At 50.9% G+C, this 20,122-nt stretch overlaps 1 protein-coding gene across 1 annotated transcript; it reads right to left on the bottom strand.

The window, feature by feature from the left end:
- Positions 1 to 14,095: 14,095 nt before the first annotated feature.
- Positions 14,096 to 15,329, bottom strand: LOC140421963 (uncharacterized; the record flags this gene model as incomplete). Its single annotated transcript, XM_072506953.1, has 1 exon — positions 14,096 to 15,329. A coding segment is annotated over one exon (987 nt), but the record flags the coding sequence as incomplete, so codon positions are not given.
- Positions 15,330 to 20,122: the final 4,793 nt, after the last annotated feature.

The following is a 20,122-nucleotide window of genomic DNA, read 5'->3' as shown; positions in this document are numbered from 1 at the left end:
CGTTTGTAGACTGGGCTCCGGGTGGGTAATGGCGGCTGAATCTCCCATAGTCCCCAGCGCCGGGCAAACCGCTCCATCCACTGTGGAGGGGGGGGCATATCGAGAGGAGAAGAGGCGCATGCACGGTGGTGATTATTCCCTCAGGTAAAATGAGCATCAATGACCACGTGACACCCGTTGCCCATTGTCTTCAGGCGGCCAGCAACCAATGGAAAGATTGGAGGTCCGGAAGGACTCTAGTCCTCCAGCTATTGAGAGCGGGGGATTTGTCTGGATGACATTTGAGCTTCACAAAGACTGAAGCTCCGTCCTGTGCCCAACATCTGTGCGTATAACACTTTATTTTCTCCACTTTTCCATTTCTTTTCTCATTCTGGCCTTCAATAGGTCACTTGCAGCAACATTATATTCCAGAAGAGAAAATGCTGGAAAATCTCAGGTGTGGCAGCGACTGTAAGGAGAGAAAATAGCTGACATTTAGAGTCCAGATGACCCTTTGTCAAAGCTAAAAGGCTTAGAAAGTGGGAGATATTTATACTGTAGTGTGAGGGAATGAAAGATGAGTCATAGTCGCAGAAACCAAGGGGAAAGAGTGCTAATAGCTACAGAAACCAAGGGGAAAGAGTGCTAATAGCTACAGAAACCAAGGGGAAAGAGTGCTAATGATAGTCCCCAGAGAGAATAAAAGATGTGAAAGGTCAAACAGCCGAGAAACTAAAATCAGAGGGTAAGGTGTGACAGATACAGATGTGGGGAGAAGGGGGACATGGGTGGGAGAGAGGTAAAATGAGAGAAAGGGGGAAGCAAAGGGGAGAAAAGGTAAGGAAAGAGAATAAGATTGGGGGGAAAATATATATGAAGAAAGAAATAAAAGGTAAATGACAGTTAAAATGAGATGGAATGAAAACGAAAAGGGTCGAGGTGGGTAGAGCTAATCATCTGAAGTTGTTGAATTTGATGTTCAGACTGGAAGGCATGTCTAACCGAAAGATGAGATGCTGCTCCTCCAATATGCGTTGAGCTTCTCTGGAACATCGTAGCAGGCCAAGGACAGACATGTGGGCATGGGAGCAGGGTCTTGTGTTAAAATGGTGAGCAATGGGAAGGTCAGGGTCCTGAATGCACACAGACCGAAGGTGCTCAGCAAAGCGATCACCCACTCTACGTTTGGTCTCTCCGACATAGAGGAGACGACATTGGGAGCAGTGAATGCAATCAACCAAATTGAAAGGGGTGCAAGTGAAACACTGCTTAACTTGGAATGAGTGTTTTGGGCCTGGGATGTTAAGCATGGAAGAGGTAAAGGGGCAGATGTTACACCTGTGATTGCATGAGAAGGTGCCATGGGTGATGGGAGAGGTGTTAGATATGATGGAGGAGTGGACTAGACTATCCTGAAGGGAACGGTCTCTGCGGAATGCTGACAGCGGGTGGGAGGAAAGATGTGTTTGGTGGTGGCATCACACTGGAGTTGGCGAAAATGGTGGAGGATTATGCTTTGCATATGGAGGCTGATGGGATGAAATGTGAGAACGAGGGTGACTCTATCCTTGTTCTGGGAGGGAGGGGGCGAGGGTAGTGGCGCGGGAGATGGACCGCATGTTGTTGAGGGCCCTGTCCACAACTGTAGGTGGGAAATCACAGTTGAGGAAGAAGGAACACATTTTCGAAGCACCATCGTAACAAATGCGATGGCGAAGGAGCTGCGAGAAAGGGATGGAGCCCTTACAGAATTTAGGGTGCGAAGAGCTGTAGTCCAGATAGCTGTGAGAGTCAGTGGGCTTGTAATGGACATTAGTGGATAGACTGTTGCCGGAAATGGAGACAGTAAGGTCAAGGAAGGGACGGGAAGTGTCTGAGATGGAACAGGTGAAAATGATGGAGGGGTGGAAACTAGAAGTGAAGTTGATGAATTTTTCAAGTCCGGACGGGAGCTTGAAATGGCACCAAAATAGTCATCAATGAATTGGTAAAGGAGTTGTGGGAGGGGACCTGGGTTGGCCTGGAACAAGGAATGTTCCACAGACCCCATAAAAAGGCAAGCGTAGCTAGGATCCATGCAGCTACTCATTGCTTCACCTTTGATTTAGAGAAAGTGGGATGAGTTGAAGGAGAAGTTGTTGAGAGATAGACCGAGTTCAGCCAGGCGGAGTAGAGTAGATGGGAATTGTTAAGGCCTCTTTTCAAGAAAGAAGCGCAGAGCTCTCTACACCATCACCCCACACCAGGATGGCCTTTGGGAATCACTCTAAAGTTGGCCTTTTTCTTTGTCAAACAGGCCAAGTATTTGCTCGGCTTATTCCCAAACTCGTACAACTTCTCCCTCACAAACTCTCAACTTTTCTCGACCTGCTGAGTAGAGAGGAGTCCAAAGCCACTCTTGCTGCGTTAACCTCCTTCAGCAATAGCTTACTCGGGCCCTCCATATGATTCTCCGCCACCATCACCAAACAAACCTCCAGACGCCGCTGGTTCTCCAGCATCCAGCACCTTTTATTAGCAGTGTGAGAAATGATTAGCCCCGAGCATAAACATTACATGTCCTCCACAAAATGGAGCGGGGAATTCAGGGGTCGAGTTAACCAAAAGGAAGACATTGTATCTCGTTTTTGTGGCTGCCGAAAAATCCTGTAAGAACTAAATCCTCAGTCCCTCATGGAGCCAGGTCCCAAATTACCTTACCCATCTCCAGGACCTTCTGGTGATCTTTCAAGTTGTGGAAGTGAATGATTACAGGCCTGGGATTAAAACTATCCCTCGGCCTCAAAGACAGGATCCGATGCCCTTTCTAATTTGAAACACCCAGGCTTCATGTCTAGCTTGAGAAAATGTGGCAGACGGCCCTCGAAGAACCTAACGGGAACCTTACCCTCCACACCTTCTGGCAGGCCAACAACTCGAATGTTCTTTCTCTCACCCTCGGTTCTCCAAGTCCTCCTGGAGTCCACCAGATCGCTCGGCCGGTTTTCCAAGGATTGAATTCTTGCCTCTGCCAAGGAGGCATCTTGCTCAACGTTCAGGATTCTCTCCTCCGGATCATCGAGCCTCTTCATGGTGTTTTGCAGCTCGGCCTCATGGGCTCACAGATATTGAGTCAGCTCACTCAGCCTCTAGTCAATAACACGGAGAATGTTGGCAGTCATCATTTTCACCGCCTCCGAGAGAGTCCCGGAGAGCGCGGGTCGCGAGACCTCCTGAGGGTCAGGCCGCCATGTTCAAAAGGCGGCTCCACCCCCACTGAATCCGCCTGCACTCTTTTATCAATAGATTTAAAAAAATTAAGCGTACCCAATTATTTCTTTATTCCAATTAAGGGGCAATTTTGCATGGCCAATCCACCTACCCTACACATCTTTGGGTTGTGGGGGTGAAACCCACACAGACATGGGGAGAATGTGCAAACTACACACGGACAGTGACCCAGGGTCGGGATTCGGACCAGAGTTCTCAGCGCTGCAGTCCCAGTGCTAACCACTGCGCCACATGCAGCCCAATCAATAAATTTCTTGACATATTTCGGCATAATCTCACCAAAACTAATCCCGAAGTCTTCCAGGGACATGAGAACAAATATTAATTCTGGCATTAATTAGATGACTGCCGGGAAATCAGGATAAATGACGGATTATAGGCGAGTGGCACCAGAACCTGCGGAAAAGCCGCTTTATGTGCCCCCCCCGCCCAGACAGATTTCTGATTGGCGAGGGAGTCGAGGGTCATGGGAAACCGGCAGGAAAATGGAAAGAAAGCGGAGATGAGGGAATTCCTCACTCGAGGGTGTAACACAAGTGCAAGGCAATGACCATCTCCTGCAAGATGAGAATAATAATCTTTATTGTCACAAGTAGGATCACATTAACACTGCCATGAAGTTACTGTGAAAAGCCCCGAGTCGCCACATTCCGGCGCCTGTTCGGGTCACAGAGGGAGAATTAAGAATGTCCAAATTACCTAAGAACACGTCTTTCGGGATTTGTGGGAGCACCCGGAGGAAACCCACGCAGACACGGAGAACGTGCAGACTCCACACAGACAGTGACCCAAGCCTGGAATCAAACTTGGACCCTGGAGCTGTGAAGCAACAGCGCTAACCACTGTGCTACCCTTAGAGAGGATCTAACCACCGCTCCTTGACATGCAATGGCATTACCATCGCTGAATCCCCCACAAACAACATCCTGGGGGTTACTATTGATCAGAATCTGAAGTGGACTAGCCATATTAGTACTGTGGCTACCAGGGCAGGTTAAAGGCTGGGAATTATTTTTCTTACTAAATATTTTTATTCTCCTTTTTCACATTTTCATCCAAATTTACACCCACCGACAAACAATCAACAGTAACAAATATAATGTCAATCCCATGGCCAACAATTTCTCCCTCCCACCAACCCCCAAACAACCCTCAACATTTTAAATACAAACATCAAAGAAAAGGATTCAGGAATCTACCATACAATCCCATACATAGTCACCATCAACATGTACAGTCCAACCCCACCCCAACCCCTCACGCCCCTCTTTTGTTCAATGTCATCCAATTTTTGAAAGTGCATAATAAACAAAGCCCATGAATTGTACAATCCTTCCACCCTTCCCCTCAACTCAAACTTCACTTTCTCGAGTGTTAAAAACTCCAACAGATCCCCCCGCCACGCCAGGGCACAGGGTGGTGAAACTGACCTCCACCCCAACAGGATCAGCCTTTGGGCGATGAGCGAGGCGAAGGCTAAAACATCTGCCTCTGCACCCGCTTCCAACCCTGGCCGACCCGATACCCCGAATATGGCTTCCAGAGGACCCGGCTCATGCCTCACATGTACCACCTTCAAAATTACCTTGAACACCTCCCGCCAATACCCCTCCAGCTTTGGACAGGACCAAAACATATGAATGTGGTTTGTGGGTCCCCCCCCCCCAACGTTCACAAACATCCTCTACCTCCTCAAAGAGTCGGCTCATCTTCACCTTTGTGAGGTGCGCCCAATACACCACGTACAGCTCTATCAGCCCCAACCTCGCGCACAAAGTTGAGGCATTTACCCTCCAGAGCACCTCACACCACAACCCCTCCTCCATGCTCTCTCCCAGCTCTTCCGCCCACTTTGCCTTAATCCCCTCCAGTGGGCCTTCTGTTCTCCTCAAATCGCCCCATAAATTGCCAACACCATCCCCTTCTCCATTCCCGGAAAACTCTGTATCTCCTTCTTAGCGAAATAAAGGCTGGGAATCCTACAGCGAGTAACTCACAACCTGACCTCCCAGAGCTTGTCAAAACATCTACAAGGCACAAGTCAGGAGTGTAATGGAATACTCTCCACTTTCCTGGATGAGTGCAGCTCCAACAACACTCGAGCAGCTCAACACCATCCAGGACAAAGCAGCCAGGTTGATTGCTCCTCCGTCCACAAACATTCAAACCCTCCACCACTGACGAACAGTAGCAGCAGTCTATACCATTTACAAGATACTCTGCAGTAATTCACCAAGGTTCCTCAGACAGCACCTTCCAAACCCACGACCACTACTATCTAGAAGGACAAGAGCAGCAGATACCCGGGAACCTCACCACTGGAGGTTCCCCTCCAAGTCACTCACCAGACCGACTTGGAAATATATCGCCGTTCCTTCACTGTCGCTGGGGCAAAATCCTGGAACTACTCCCTACCAGCACAGTGGGTGTACCTACACCTCGGACTGCAGAAGTTCAAGAAGGCAGCTCACCACCACCTTCTGAAGGGCAACTAGGGATGACAAAAAATACTGGCCTAACCCACACAAACAAGGGGAGAATGTGCAAACTCTGCATGGACAGTGACCCAGATCCTGGATCGAACCTGGGACCTCGGCCCCATGAGGCGGCAGTGCGAATCACTGTGCCACCGTGCTGCCCCATTACGGTGTTAATGTAAGCCTTCTTGTGACAAAAATGAAGATGATTATTATTAAGAGGTAGTAGCCTCTCCAAGGCAGCCTTCAGGACGTGCGACAATGCAGAATCGCCAAGCAGAAACTTACAGCCAAGTTCTGCGCACATGAGTACAGCCTCAACCGGGACCTTGGATTCATGTCGCATTACATTCACCCTCCCACCATCTGGCCTGGGCTTGTGAAATCCTACCAACTATCCCTGCTTGAGACAATTCACACCTCTTTAACCTGTGATTATCCCTCTCTCCAGTCACTCCGTCTGGACCTGTAAAGACTTAATTACCTGCAAAGACTCGCATTCAAAAGTATCGTTTTGCATCATTGACTTTATCTACATATATGTTTCTGGAACCCATCTCTTCATTCGCCTAAGGAGCTGTGCTCCGAAAGCTAGGGATTCGAAACAAACCTGTTGGACTTTATCCTGGTGTTGTAAGACTTCTTACTGTGCTCACCCCTGTCCAACGCCGGCATTACCACATTAAAGTAAAAGGGCAAAGAGGGCAACATGGTGGCACAGTGGTTAGCATTGTTGCCTACGGCGCTGAAGACCCGGGTTTGAATCCCGGCCCTGGATCACTGTCCGTGTGGAGTTTGCACATTCTCCCCGTGTCTGCGTGGGTTTAGCCCCCACAACGCAAAAGATGTGCAGGATAGGTTGATTGGCCACGGTAAATTGCCCCTTAGTTGGAAAAAGTAATTGGGTACTCTTAAATTTTTTTTTAAAAGTAAAAGGGCAAAGTGGCAGCACGGTGGCGCAGTGGTCCCAGGTTCAAACCCGGCTCTGGGTCACTGTCTGTGTGGAGTTTGCACATTCTCCCCATGTTTGCGTGGGTTTCACCCCCACAACCCAAAGATGTGCAGGGTATGTGAATTGGCAATGCTAAATTGCCCCTTAACTGGAAAAGATAAATTGGGTACTCTAAGTAAAAAGGCAAAGATGTTTATAGTTTAAGAGATACATTCTTAATAAAAATAATGTGTAGGCATTGTTGCTTCTAGTTTTTTTGCAGTAAAAGTCATAAAACATGAAGTTTTTGCCTTATGAGTCTTCATTTTGTTCACTGGGTTTAGAATTTATCTTTTAAAGTTACTGATCTTTTCAGAAATCTTACACAGTTGATTTAGAGCTACAAGTTTCAACTTCCCATTATGCCTCAGGCAACTTCTGTCTCTCTATTGTTCATGTCATGATAGCCCAGCAACAGAGCTGAGGGCTGGAGATGCCGTCACTCCTCGTAGGAGCTGGAATCAGTAGAACGAAGAACCATAGTTTCTGGTTGAGCTTTGCGTTAGCTGTCTGAACATGATGACCATATATAAATAGCTAACAAGGTAATATGTTGTGATGAGGGTTTAGAAACAGACCCTGGGTAGACGAGTTCACTGAAGCTGTGGGCGTATCAGCTGTACAGTGAAACCAGGCATCCAACAGCCAGAGAGACCTATAATATTGGACACTGGGTTTAACCCTGTTCTGTATTAAACAGACCTATCTGATACTGGGGGTGAGAGAGATAATCTGACCCTTAATTAATTCAATTCCAAAAGTGAATAACATTGACTCAAGTACAGTGATTGTTCTGTTAATCTGTGAACAAAGTGGTGTCAGTTCATGCAAATCTGTCTTATTTTATTACTTATTTTTGTTACTGACTAGGGTCTCTCCCACTCTCTCTCTCTCTCCTCTCACCTCTCTGTCTCTGGTGCTCCCCTCTCTCTCTGGTGCCTCTCTCTCCCTCTGTCTCTCTCAGCTGCCTCTCACTCTGTTATCAGTGCCTCGGAAGACAGGTGGGATAGTTTCCTTTGGTAGCCAAGGGCCAAGAATATAAAAACAGGGAGATTGTGCTGGAACTGCATCAAACACCAGTTAGACCACAGCCGGAGCACTGTGGACAGTTCTGGTCACCACATTACAGGAAGGATGTGATCACACGAAAGAGGCTGCAGAGGGGATTTATGATGATGTTACCCAGGAGGGAGAATTTTAACTTGAGGAAAGATTGGAGAGGCTGGGGTTGTTCTCATTGGAACAGAGGAGGCTGAGGGGAGATTGAATTGAGTTGTGTGTAATTCTGAGGGGCTCACATAGAGTGAATATTTCCCTCAGCAGAGTCCAAGCCCTGCAGTCAAACATGAAGTCACTGGTGTGTCAGGAAGTGGGATGAGTGAGTGACTCTCTATCCGCACAGAGAACATGGAAACAGCAGCTCCCCAGTTTGAACTCGCTGGTGTCAACAGGCTGGGGGATTGGCTGAATTCCATCCCACTCCTGGAACACTTTTCAATGTCCTCTTCCCAGTGCCAGCAGGCTGCCTGACTGAGAGAAGCTCTGTCCACAGCAGAGCAGATGAATGACCTGTCGTTAATATGTTGATGCTGGTGTCATATTGATATTGTTCATTCTGGGGACTTCCGGTGACAACATGTCGGTGGATGTCACATGTTAGGTGGCTCCTGCGAGAATCTCGGATTTTGGGACGTTTATCCCCAGTTTCGGGGTAGTTTTTAAATGAATTGTGGTGGGACGTCATAAGGAGGCTGACGAAGTCCCAGAGGAAAGGTGCTGGAAAGAAGGGGGCGAGCGAAGGTCCGCCGGCGAGTGCTGCTGTGAGTCCTGCAGGAAGGAAGGTGGCGGGGGCTGGGTCGTCAGGTGGGGCCGCTCCCCTCACCGGGGAAACTCTGACCGAGGTGATGTCAGAGCTTCAGACACAAGTAGATATTACCCCTTTGAACTGAATTGGCCACATTCCTCTCGGAGGTCTGTTCTATTCTCTGAGCCTCACCCATTTGTCCCGGTTGATCCTCCATTGTCGCTGAAACGGAATCTTCGAGGCTTGGTTCTTATTCTCCTTCTGACCCGTGTCCCAGACAGGTCAAATTTACTCTACTTCGAACTGTCGAATGACATCTTTCTTTTAACCACAGATCCATTCTTCAGACATTGTGGTTCAAGGTGTTAACTCAGATTCTGCTCAGCATTTCATCGGTGGTTTGGGAGGCTCTGAAAGCGGTCATGGGGGGGTGGGGGTATCCTGTTTAAGGCCAAGGTGGATAGGAAGGAGAGGGAGGAACGCCAACAACTGATGGAAGAGATTTTGGAGGTGGATGGGAGGTAGGTGGGGGACCAGGACCCAAGGCTCCTGGCAAAGAGGAAGGAGTTGAAGGCGAGGTTTGACCTATTGTCCACAGGGAAAGTGGTGCATCAGCTGAGAAGGGTGAGTGGGGCTGTCCGAGTATGGGGAGAAGGAAGAGTGTGGGTCAGCTATGTAGGGAGGCTGCAGCAAGGGAGCTAGTTTGGGTGCGGCACAGGATGGAGGAGTTGGTGGAGGCTCCGGAACAGATTAATAAAGGTGTTCGAGGAGCTCTAGAGGGACTTGTGTAAGTCGGAGCCACCAGAGGAGGAGTGGGAGATGATGGAGTTTCTGGGTGGGTTAGAGTGCCCGAGGTTGAGGGGGGTGGAGAGGGCAGGGTTGTAGGAGCCGATAAGGGTGGAGAAGGTGAAGGTGGCGATTGGGAGGATACAGGCAGGGAAGGCAGTGGGACCAGATGGGTTCCCAGTTGAATTTTATAAAAGATTTAAGGATAGGCTGGCGCCTTTGATGGTTAATGTTCAAGGACGCAATGGACAGTGGTGCCTTGCCGCAAACGATGGGGCAGGTGTCCATCTTCTTGTTGCTTAAGAAGGGCAAAGATGACTTCCGGTGGCGGCCATGGAGTGAGAGGTCGCTTATTTGGTAGCTCCCGCTCGTGGTGGAATTTTGGGACCTTTTCCCCTGACGTATTGGGGATTTGATTGGTAAAATTGGAGACTGGTGAGGTAGAGGAGAAGAATCCCCCACCAGTTTATGGAGTCGTGGACCAGAAGTGGTCTGAAAAGGAGAGATTGTTGGGCAAAGAAGGGAGTGAAGACTGCACAGGAAAACATGGCGGAGGCTCAGGGACTGGGATTGCCGGCCCAGTGGTCAATGGAGCAGCTGTTGAAATTCCTTCAGCAGAGCTTTGCCAAGCAAAGACAAGAGTACCTGGACCCGATTAAGACGGGGATTGACCGGGTGGGGCAAAGATTGGAAGCCCCGGGACAGGTGATCCAGAAGGTGGAAGAGGCGGTGGCTGAGCACGAGGACCAGCTAACCGCGATGGCAGTGGAGGGACCACCAGAATAGGCTGCAAGAGAAGGTGGAGGATCTGGAGACAGGTCACACAGGCAGAACCTGAGGATCGTTGGCCTCTCAGAGGGCATTGAGGGATTGGACGCAGGGGCATACGTGGCGCTTATGTTCGAGAATCTGCTGGGGGAAGGTTTACTCGACCCTTGGAGGTGGGCAGGGCGCACAGAGCACTTGCAAGGAAGCCACGGCTGAATGAGGCGCTGAGGGCAATGGTGGTACGAATGCCCCGGTTCCTGGATAAGGAACAGATCTTGAGGTGGGCCAGGCAGACGAGCTGCGGTAAATGGGAAAATAACGAGCTGCACATTTACCACGACTTGGGTGCGGAACTGACCAAAAGAAGGTTGAGCTTCAACAAAGTTAAAACGGCCTCTTTAAGAAAGGGGTGAAGTTCGGCACGTTGTAACCAGCTCGTTTGTGGGTTACTTACAAAGGGCAAGAACGTTGTTTTGGATCGCCTGATGAGGCGAAGAACTTTGTTAAGGACAGGGGACTGGCAGGTGATGGAGGACATTGAACTTGGGGGCGAGTAATTCTGTGCCTATGCTGCTAAATTTATTTTCTTTATGGGCTGTGTATGCAGTGTTTTTGTCCAATTTTGGGGCCGCTGTTCAGTTTTGTATGCGGGTTAACTTTGTTCTTGTGGGGGGGGGTGGTGGGTGGAATTTTCTTCTTTGTGTTTGTTGGGAATTGTTATGTTTTGCATACGTCTGTTCGAGCGGGAAGGGGGGGGGGTGAGATCAATGGGGGAGTAGGATGCTTGGCACCATGGGCGGGGGTTACCAGGCTAGCTGGGTGGGCTAGCTCAGTGGGGGCCGAGCAGGTGACTAGTTTAGTATGGGTGGGTTGGGATTGCACTTTTGTTAGTGGAGGGGGGGGGGAGAATTGTTCTGCTGACAGGGGAGGGACTGGCATTGGGAGACAAATTGGAGGCCAATGACAGTGGGTGCCAGGGCACGGGCCTGAGGAGGCGCGGGACGCGATCTGGAGGCTGGCCTAAGAAGGGTGATGGTTGATCGGCGGTGGGAAGGGGGATGCCCCCGACCAGGCTAATCACATGGAATGTGAGAGGTGCTGAATGGGCCGGTCAAGAGGGCTCGTGTGTTCCCGCATTTGAAGAGGTTGAAGGCGGACGTGGCAATGTTACAAGAGACACACCGGAGGGGAGTGGATCAGACTAGGCTGAGGAACGGGTGGGTCGGGCAGATATTTCATTCGGGGCTAGACTCGAAAACTAGGGGGGGTTGCGATCTTTTTTTTAATATAAATTTAGAGTACCCAATTCATTTTTCTCCAATTAAGGGGCAGTTTAGCGTGGCCAATCCACCTAACCTGCACATCTTTGGGTTGTGTGGGTGAAACCCACGCAGACATGGGGAGAAAGTGCAAACCCCACACGGACAGTGACCCAGGGCCGGGATTCGAACCCGGATCCTCAGCGCCGCAGTCCCAGTGCTAACCACTGCGCCGCATGCTGCCCCTCAGGGGGTTGCGATCTTGATTAATAAGTGGGTGTCATTTGAGGTAGGGAATATAGTGGCGGACTCAGGGAGTAGGTATATCAAGGTGAGTGGGAAGCTGGAGGGTTGCCGGTGGTATGAGTGAATATTCACGCACCTCATCGGGACGACGCGGAGTTTATGAGGCGGATGTTGGGGAAGATTCCAGAGCTGGATTCGCATCAGCTGATCATGGGGCGGGGGTGGGGGGGTGGACCTTCAATACGGTTATAGATCCGAGGTTGGATCGGTCGAGTTCAAGGACCGGGACGGTGCGAGCCGTGGCAAAGGAGCTAAAGGGGTTTATGGAGCAGATTTGATGGGGGGGGGCGGGGTGACGTGCACAAAGTGTATTCCCGGATTGATTTTTTTCATTTTGAACAAGGCTTTGCTGGAGGGGGTGGTGGATACCGAGTATTTGGCGATTGTTGTATCGGATCATGCCCCAAACTAGGTGGACAGGTCGCACAGAGCACTACGGGATCTACGGGTGAGCAAGGAGTAGGGTCAGCGACCGCGCTGGAGATTGGATGTAGGATTGTTGGCGGACGAGGGGGTGTGCGGGTGGGTGAGGGAGGCCATCCAGAATTATTTGGAGATAAATGACACGGGAGGTTTCGGCAGCAGCGGTGTGGGAAGCGCTGAAGGCGGTGGTTAGGGGGGAGCTAATTTTGATACGGGCTCATAGGGAGAAGGTGTAGCGGGTAGAGATGGATAGGCTGGTTAGGGAAATACTCCAGGTGGACAGAAGGTGTAGCGGGTAGAGATGGATAGGCTGGTTAGGGAAATACTCCAGGTGGACAGAAGGTATTTTGAAGCCCCGGAGGCAGGGTTCTTGAAGGAGCGGCAGAAGCTGCAGATGGAGTTTGGTCTGTTATCCACAGGGGAGGTTTCAGAAATTTACAGAGAACTTATGGAGTGGGAGGAAACCCAGTTAGGTGAGCTAAAGTGTAAATGGGAAGATGAGTTGGGAGGGGAGGTAGAGGCGGGTCTGTGGGAAGATGCTCTGAACAGAGTCAACACGTCCTCATCATGTGCCAGGCTCAGCCTGGTACAATTCAAGGTGGTTCATCGGACACACATGACGGTGTCCCGGATGAGCAAGTTTTTTGGGATAGAGGACAGGTGTGTGAAGTGCGCGGGAGGGCCTGCAAACCATGTCCACATGTTTTGGGCATGCCCGAAGCTTAGGGGACACTGGCAGGGATTTGTGGATGTCATGTCCATTGTGCTAAAAACAAGGGTGGTGCCGAGTCCAGAGGTGGTGATTTTTGGAGTTGAGGAAGATCCAGGAGTTCAGGGGGCGAGAGAGGCTGACGTCTTGGCCTTTGTCTCCTTGGTAGCCCGGAGACGGATATTGTTACCATGGAGGGACTCGAAGCCCCCGAAATCAGGGGTTTGGGTCAGCGACATGCCTGGGTTTCTTCAGACTTGAGAAAATTAAGTTCACCCTGAGAGGATCAACGTTAGGGTTCGTTCGGAGGTGGCAGCCGTTTATCGACTTCTTCAGAGAAAACTGAACTGTCAGCCGAGGCAATAGGGGGGGGGGTGATGGGAGAGGGGGGAGTTCTGCTATGTTGTGTCTAGAGTAGGCGGGAGCAGTGGGAGATGGAGGGATGTTTAAGCTCTGAACTATGTTCACTATATTTGTATCGCTTATTGTTATAAAAGCATAAATGCCTCAATAAAATGTTTTTTAAAACTTTGCCCCTCGCACCTTAAACCTCGGTCACCTGGTAATTGACTTTTCCAACCTGGGAAAAGCTTCTGACTATCCACTCTGTCCGTGCCACTCATAATTTTGTAAACTTTTATCAGGTCGTCCCTCAATCTTCGTCGCTCGAGTGAAAACAATCCAAATTTATCCAACCTCTCCTCATAGCTAATACCCTCCAGACCAGGCAACATCCTGGTAAACCTCCTCTGTACTCTCTCCAAAGCCTCCACATCCTTTTGGTAATGTGGTGACCAGAATTGTCAGCAATATTCCACATGTGGCCTAACTAAGGTTCTGTACAGCTGCAGCATGACTTGCCAATTTTTATACTCAATGCCCCGACCAATGAAGACAAGCATGCCGCCTGCCTTCTTAGCTCCTTATCCACCTGCGTTGCCACTTTCAGTGATATGTTTATTGTAATTTCCCAATCTACCACAGACAACTTGCCCCTCATACCATGACAGTTTCCTTCTGCGAGAAACACCCAGATAAATTAGACAAAAGAACCCTGTAACCACCACAGCCCATCTTCATGGCAACGTGGCTGCTTTGGGAACTAAATATCTTCCAACGTGCAAACACCTTTTCATTCTGTGCTCCTCGTCAAACTTGGAACCAGGTAATCGCAACGAGGCTCAAAAATGGTCAGCCCACCGGAGGCAGAGGTGTTAGACCGGCCAGTCCAGCAGAAAGAAACCCTCCAATCATCACCATTCACCAGATGTCAGAATGAACAAAATGCGGTCCTGGATGTCAGTGAGAGCAGAAACAATAACGGAGCCAACATCTGTAATTTATTCTGAACTTGTTGGGAGTCACAACAGGTGTGATGAATCACAAACCCCCTCCCCACATTGAGAGCAGATGAATGGTCTCTCACCAGAATTAACTTGCTAGTGTCTCCGTAGTTGGGACGGATCATTGAATGTCTCCCCTGCTCAGAGCAGGTGAATGGCTTCTTCCAGGTGTGAACTCGCTAGTGTTCCTGCAGGGTGTATGGATATCTAAATCTCTTCTCTCACTAAAAGCAGGTTAACGCCTTCTCCCCTGTGTGAACTCGCTGGTGGCTCTGCAGGTGGGATAACTGAGTGAATCCCTTCTCACACTGAAAGCAGGTGAATGGCTTCTCCCCAGTGTGAACTCGCTGGTGTCTCTGCAGGTGGGATAACTGAGCGAATCCCTTCTCACACTGAGAGCAGGTGAACGGCCACTCCCCAGTGTGAACTCGCTGGTGTGTCAGCAGGCTCGATGAAGTAATGAATCCCTTCTCACACTGAGAGCAGGTGAACGGCCTCTCCTCAGTGTGAACTCGCTGATGTCTCCGTAGGTCGGATGATTGAGTGAATCCCTTCTCACACTGAGAGCAGGTGAACGGCCTCACCCCAGTGTGAAGTCGCTTGTGTGCCAGCAGGCTGGATAACCGAGTGAATTCCTTTTCACACCGAGAGCAGATGAATGGCCTCTCCCCAGTGTGAACTCGCTGGTGTCTCCGCAGGCTCGATGAAGTAGTGAATCCCTTCTCACACTGAGAGCAGGTGAACGGCCTCTCCCCAGTGTGAACTCGCTGGTGTGTCTGCAGGCTGGATAACCGAATGAATCCCTTTTCACACCGAGAGCAGATGAACGGCCTCTCCCCTGTGTGAACTCGCTGGTGTCTCCGCAGGCTCCATGAAGTAGTGAATCCCTTCTCACACTGAGAGCAGGTGAACGGCCTCTCCCCAGTGTGAACTCGCTGATGTATCTGCAGGGCGGATGAATCACTGAATTCCTTCTCACATTGAGAGCAGGCGAACGGCCTCTCCCCAGTGTGAACTCGCTGGTGTGTCTGCAGGGCGAATAACCAAATGAATCCCTTCTCACACACAGAGCAGGTGAACGGCCTCTCCCCAGTGTGACTGCGCCGATGAGCTTCCAGCTGAGATGGGGCCCTGAATCCCTTCCCACAGTCCCCACATTTCCACCGTTTCTCCAGGGTGGGGGTCTCCTCGTGTCTCTCCAGGTTTGTCGATCAGTTGAAGCCTCATCCACACACAGAACACGTGTACGGTCTCTGCCCGCTGTGAATGGTGTGATGTTTTTCAGGCTGTGTAACTGGTTAAAGTCTTTCCACAGTCAGTGCTCTGGAACACTCTCACTCGGGCGTGTGTGTCTCGGGGCTTTTCCAGTCACACTGATGTTTTGAAGCCGACAGAAAAGACAAACATTTCTCCTTCTTGATTCAAAGTCCGGTGATATTCAGTTCCAAGGAATTGAGAGACTCAGTCAGATTGAGATGTGACGTTTGAGATTTCTGTCTGTTATTCCTCCTCTTCTAATATCCTGTGAAAACAATTTACAAAAGTTACTTTTCTTCTCCTAATCTTGGAGAAGGTATCCTGAGGGTAACGACAGTCTGGCCGTGGGGTTAATCCTCCGGGTCCTCAGTCTTATTGAGGAATGTCCCCTTGGGTCTATTGTGGTCATGATTCTTTTGTATTTTTGTTCTTTTGGGAGGGTTTATGTGTTGTTGACTTTATCCTACTCTGGTACAGACGGGGCTTTTATCTGTGAAAGGAGCAGTTTGAGGAGACTTTGGTGCCTCTGGTGTAAAGAGAGTTGGAGGAGGGGGTAATGGCGCACGCCCGATTGTGGTGTGAAAATCTGTTCCTGTCTCGCTGTCGCCTAACTAATGGCGGCAGTTATTTGCAAATTTTCTCAAGGAATATACGGGGCATCCATCACCCTATCAGAAGGAAAAAGATCCTCTCCTTTCTTACGGAGAAAGTCAACATAGCTTTATTACAGGAAACCCATCTGGATTATGAGGAACACTTTAAATTGAGGCGGGATTGGATGGGGCAGTTTTTTTTCACCTCTTTTTTTATCGAGTCGCAGACTTGTGGCAATGCTTATTATACACTATCCAAGCAGTCAGGGTAACTCTGCCGATTACAATGTGCATGTCAATTTCCTTTGTGCCGGTCACCCCATCACCCGTCCCTCCCCTCCGCCCCCTTCACTCGTCGTTTCTGGGTCCTTTCCTGGGCCCTTCACTGTACAATGGGAGTTATCTGTTATTTACAAGTGGACAGTGCCCTCCCTTCCCCCCCATTGATGGGCCTCCCCCCTTCCACCCCACGCACTCCCTGTCCTGTTTTAAACCTGCCCTTGGGAGTTCCTCTTCTTGTGTTTTTGTTCTAGGCTCTCTGTGTCAGTTCGTTTCTGGTTCTCCCTCCTTGTCCCAGTAGCCATCCCCCCCCCCCCCCCCCCCCCCCCCCGCCTTTCCTGCCTGCTCCCTGTGATCCCGTTGGCCCCCGTACGCCCACCTCCCTCCCCAGTGTTCCATTGGCTGCTGGCTTCAAACAGGTCCTGGAACAAGTTGGTGATTGGCCTCCAAACTTTGTGGGAACCATCCTCTGACCCTCGGACGGTGAACTTGATCTTCTCCATGTGGAGAAATTCCGATAGGTCTGCCAGCCAGTCTGCAGCTGTGGGTGGTGCTGCTGATCGCCAGCCGAGCAGGATCCTCCAGCGGCCGATTAGAGAAGCAAAGGCAAGGGCGTCCACCCTCTTCCCCATGAATAGTTCTGGCTGGTCCGATTCCACGAAGACTGCCATTTGTGGGCATGGCTCCACCCTCATAACCATGGACATTGCCTCTAAATAGTCTGTGCAGAATTCGACAAGTCTGGGGCATACCCAGAACATGTGGGCATAGTTTGCCAGGACCCGCTGACACCATTCACATTTGTCCTCCATCTCCGAGAAGAACCTGCTCATTCGGGTTCTTGTCAGGTGCGCTCTGTGCACAACATTCAGCTGCATGAAGCTTAGCCTTGCGTAGGAGAAGGTGGAGTTGGTCCCATTCAGTGCTTCGCTCCAGAGTCCCCACCCTATTTCCGTCCCTCGCTCTTCTGCCCATTTTTCCTGGGTTTGGTCAAGTAAGGAGCGCATCCTGATGAAGAGTTGTCCGTACAGGACCCCACAGTTTCCCTTCCCCAGACTGTCTGCGTCCAGTGACTCCTCTTGCATTGTACTTCTCAGGGTTCCTGGGTGTGCTGGTGTCTCCTTGCGGAGAAAGTTTTTGACCTGCAGCTCATCTCTGTTTGGTAGGTCCAGTCTCTCCGCCAGCTCCTCTAAGGTCGCTAGTCTATTTCCCGTGTAAAAGTCCCGAACCATCAGTGTTCCCCCATCCTGTCTCTACCTCTTGAAGGTGGTGTTGAGAATGGCTGGTGCAAACCTATGGTTGCCGCAGATGGGGGCCATGATGGACACATTGGTCAGACTGAAATGCTGCCACATCTGGTTCCAGGTTTTCAGGGTAGCTCCCACCACTGGACTGGTGCTGGCGGGGATGGGAGTGTTGCCGTGACGAGGGCCCGGAGGATCATTCCTGTACATGAGGACTCGTCCATCATCAACCATTCCATGTCAGGATCCTTTACCCATCTCCCCACTCTTTCGGTCGTGGCTCCCCAGTGATAGTATTGCAAGTTCGGGAGGGGGGAGGCCTCCCATGTTTCTTCTCCATTGTAGTACTGTTTTAGGGATTTTTGAATTCTTGCCCCTCCGCACAAACACCATAATCACCTTATCTATTGAATGGAAAAAGGCCTTGGGGATGTAGATCGGTAAGGATCGAAACAGGAAGAGGAATCTGGGCAGTACATTTATCTTGATCATCTGCATCCTCCCTGCCAGGGAAAGCAGGAGTCCATCCCATCTCTGTGGGTCGTTTTTGACTTCCTCCGCCAGACTGGTCAGCTTCCACTTGTGGATCCGTGTCCACTCGTGGGGAACCTGGATCTCCAGGTAGCGGAATTTGTTTTGGGCTATTTTAACTGGGAGGCCCTCCAGCTCTGCCCCTCCCCCTCACCGGGAAATCTTTGTTTTTGCCCAGGTTGAGTTTGTAGCCCAAGAAGATTCCGAACTCTCTCGGGGGGGGGGGGGGGGGGGGGGGGGGGGGGGGTCTCTCGGAGGACTATACTCCCGGTAGAAGGCCTCAAATGCTTGGTTGACCTTTTTTGGTTGGGCTGCGGGATGGCTATGGTTGGGCAGCACGGCAGCACAGTCGTCAGCATTTTTGCTTCACAGCGCCAGGGTCCCAGGTTGGATTCCTGGTTTGGGTCACTGACTGTGTGGTGTCTGCACATTCTCCCCATGTCTACGCGGGTTTCCTCCGGGAGCTCCGGTTTCCTCCCACAAGTCCCGAAAGGCATAATGTTAAGTAATTTGGACATTCTGAATTCACCCTCAGTCTATCCGAACAGGCGCCGGAGTGTGGCGACTGGGGGATTTTCACAATAACTTCATTGCAGTGTTAATGTAAGCCTACATGTGACAATAATAGAGATGATTATTATACCAGTCTGCCTCTGTTATCCTTTACCTGGACTATTTCCCTCGTGGCTGCCTTCTTTCTCAGCTGGTGAACCAGCAGGCGGCTAGCCCTCTCCGTGCTCATAAAAGGTCCCCCGTGTCTGGTGGAGTTGGTGCACTGCCTTCCTAGTGGATAGCAGGTGAAAGTTCTTTTGCAGCTTCTTCCTCTCCAGCAGAAGCTCTATGGTCAGGGCCTCGGAGTATCGTCTGTCAACCTCCAGAATGGAGTTGATCAGTTGCTGCCTAACCGCTCTCTCTTCCCTGTCTCTACGAGCCTTTTGGTGATTATTTCTCCGCTAATCACAGCCTTCAGTGCCTCCCAGAATGTGGAAGGTGAGACTTCCCCGTTCTGGTTGTTAGTGATGTACTTGCCGATGGCCGGTGATGTTTTCTGGCAGAAGACCTTGTCGGCCAAGAGGGTCGTGTCCAACCTCCATGTGGGGCATTGGGCTTGGCACGTCTCCAACCTCACATCCATGTAATGTGGAGCGTGGTCTGAGATTACAATCATGGATTATTCCGCTCTGGCTATTTCTGGAAGCACCGATTTCCCCACAACAAAGAAGCCGATGTGAGTGTAGACCTTGTGTACTGGTGAGAAGAACGAGAATTCCTTCTCATCCGGGTGTAAGAATCACCAGGGATCCACTGCCCTGTCTGCTCCATGAACTGCCAGGGATCCACTGCCCCTGTCTGCTCCATGAACTGCCAGGGATCCACTGCCCCCGTCTGCTCCATGAACTGCCAGGGATCCACTACCCCCATCGGCTCCATGAACCGCCAGGGATCCACTGCCCTGTCTGCTCCATGAACCGCCAGGGATCTACTGCCCCCATCTGCTCCATGAACCGCCAGGGATCTACTGCCCCCCTCTGCTCCATGAACCGCCAGGGATCCACTGCCCCGTCTGCTCCATGAACCGCCAGGGATCCACTGCCCTGTCTGCTCCATGAACCGCCAGGGATCTACTGCCCCCATCTGCTCCATGAACCGCCAGGGATCTACTGCCCCCATTGGCTCCATGAACCGCCAGGGATCCACTGCCCCCGTCTGCTCCATGAACCGCCAGGGATCCACTACCCCCATCGGCTCCATGAACCGCCAGGGATCCACTGCCCTGTCTGCTCCATGAACCGCCAGGGATCTACTGCCCCCGTCTGCTCCATGAACCGCCAGGGGTCCACTACCCCCATCGGCTCCATGAACCGCCAGGGGTCCACTATCCCCATCGGCTCCATGAACCGCCAGGGATCTACTACCCCCAACTGCTCCATGAACCGCCAGGGATCTACTACCCCCAACTGCTCCATGAACCGCCAGGGGTCCACTACCCCCATCGGCTCCATGAACCGCCAGGGATCTACTACCCCAACTGCTCCATGAACCACCAGGGATCCACTACCCCCATCGGCTCCATGAACCGCCAGGGGTCCACTACCCCCA

This window comes from Scyliorhinus torazame, chromosome 5, assembly GCF_047496885.1.
Source record: "Scyliorhinus torazame isolate Kashiwa2021f chromosome 5, sScyTor2.1, whole genome shotgun sequence".
Taxonomy (NCBI): Eukaryota; Metazoa; Chordata; class Chondrichthyes; order Carcharhiniformes; family Scyliorhinidae; genus Scyliorhinus; species Scyliorhinus torazame.
The sequence above is the reverse complement of the archived record's forward strand: the minus strand, read 5'-3'. Positions and strand labels throughout refer to the sequence as shown.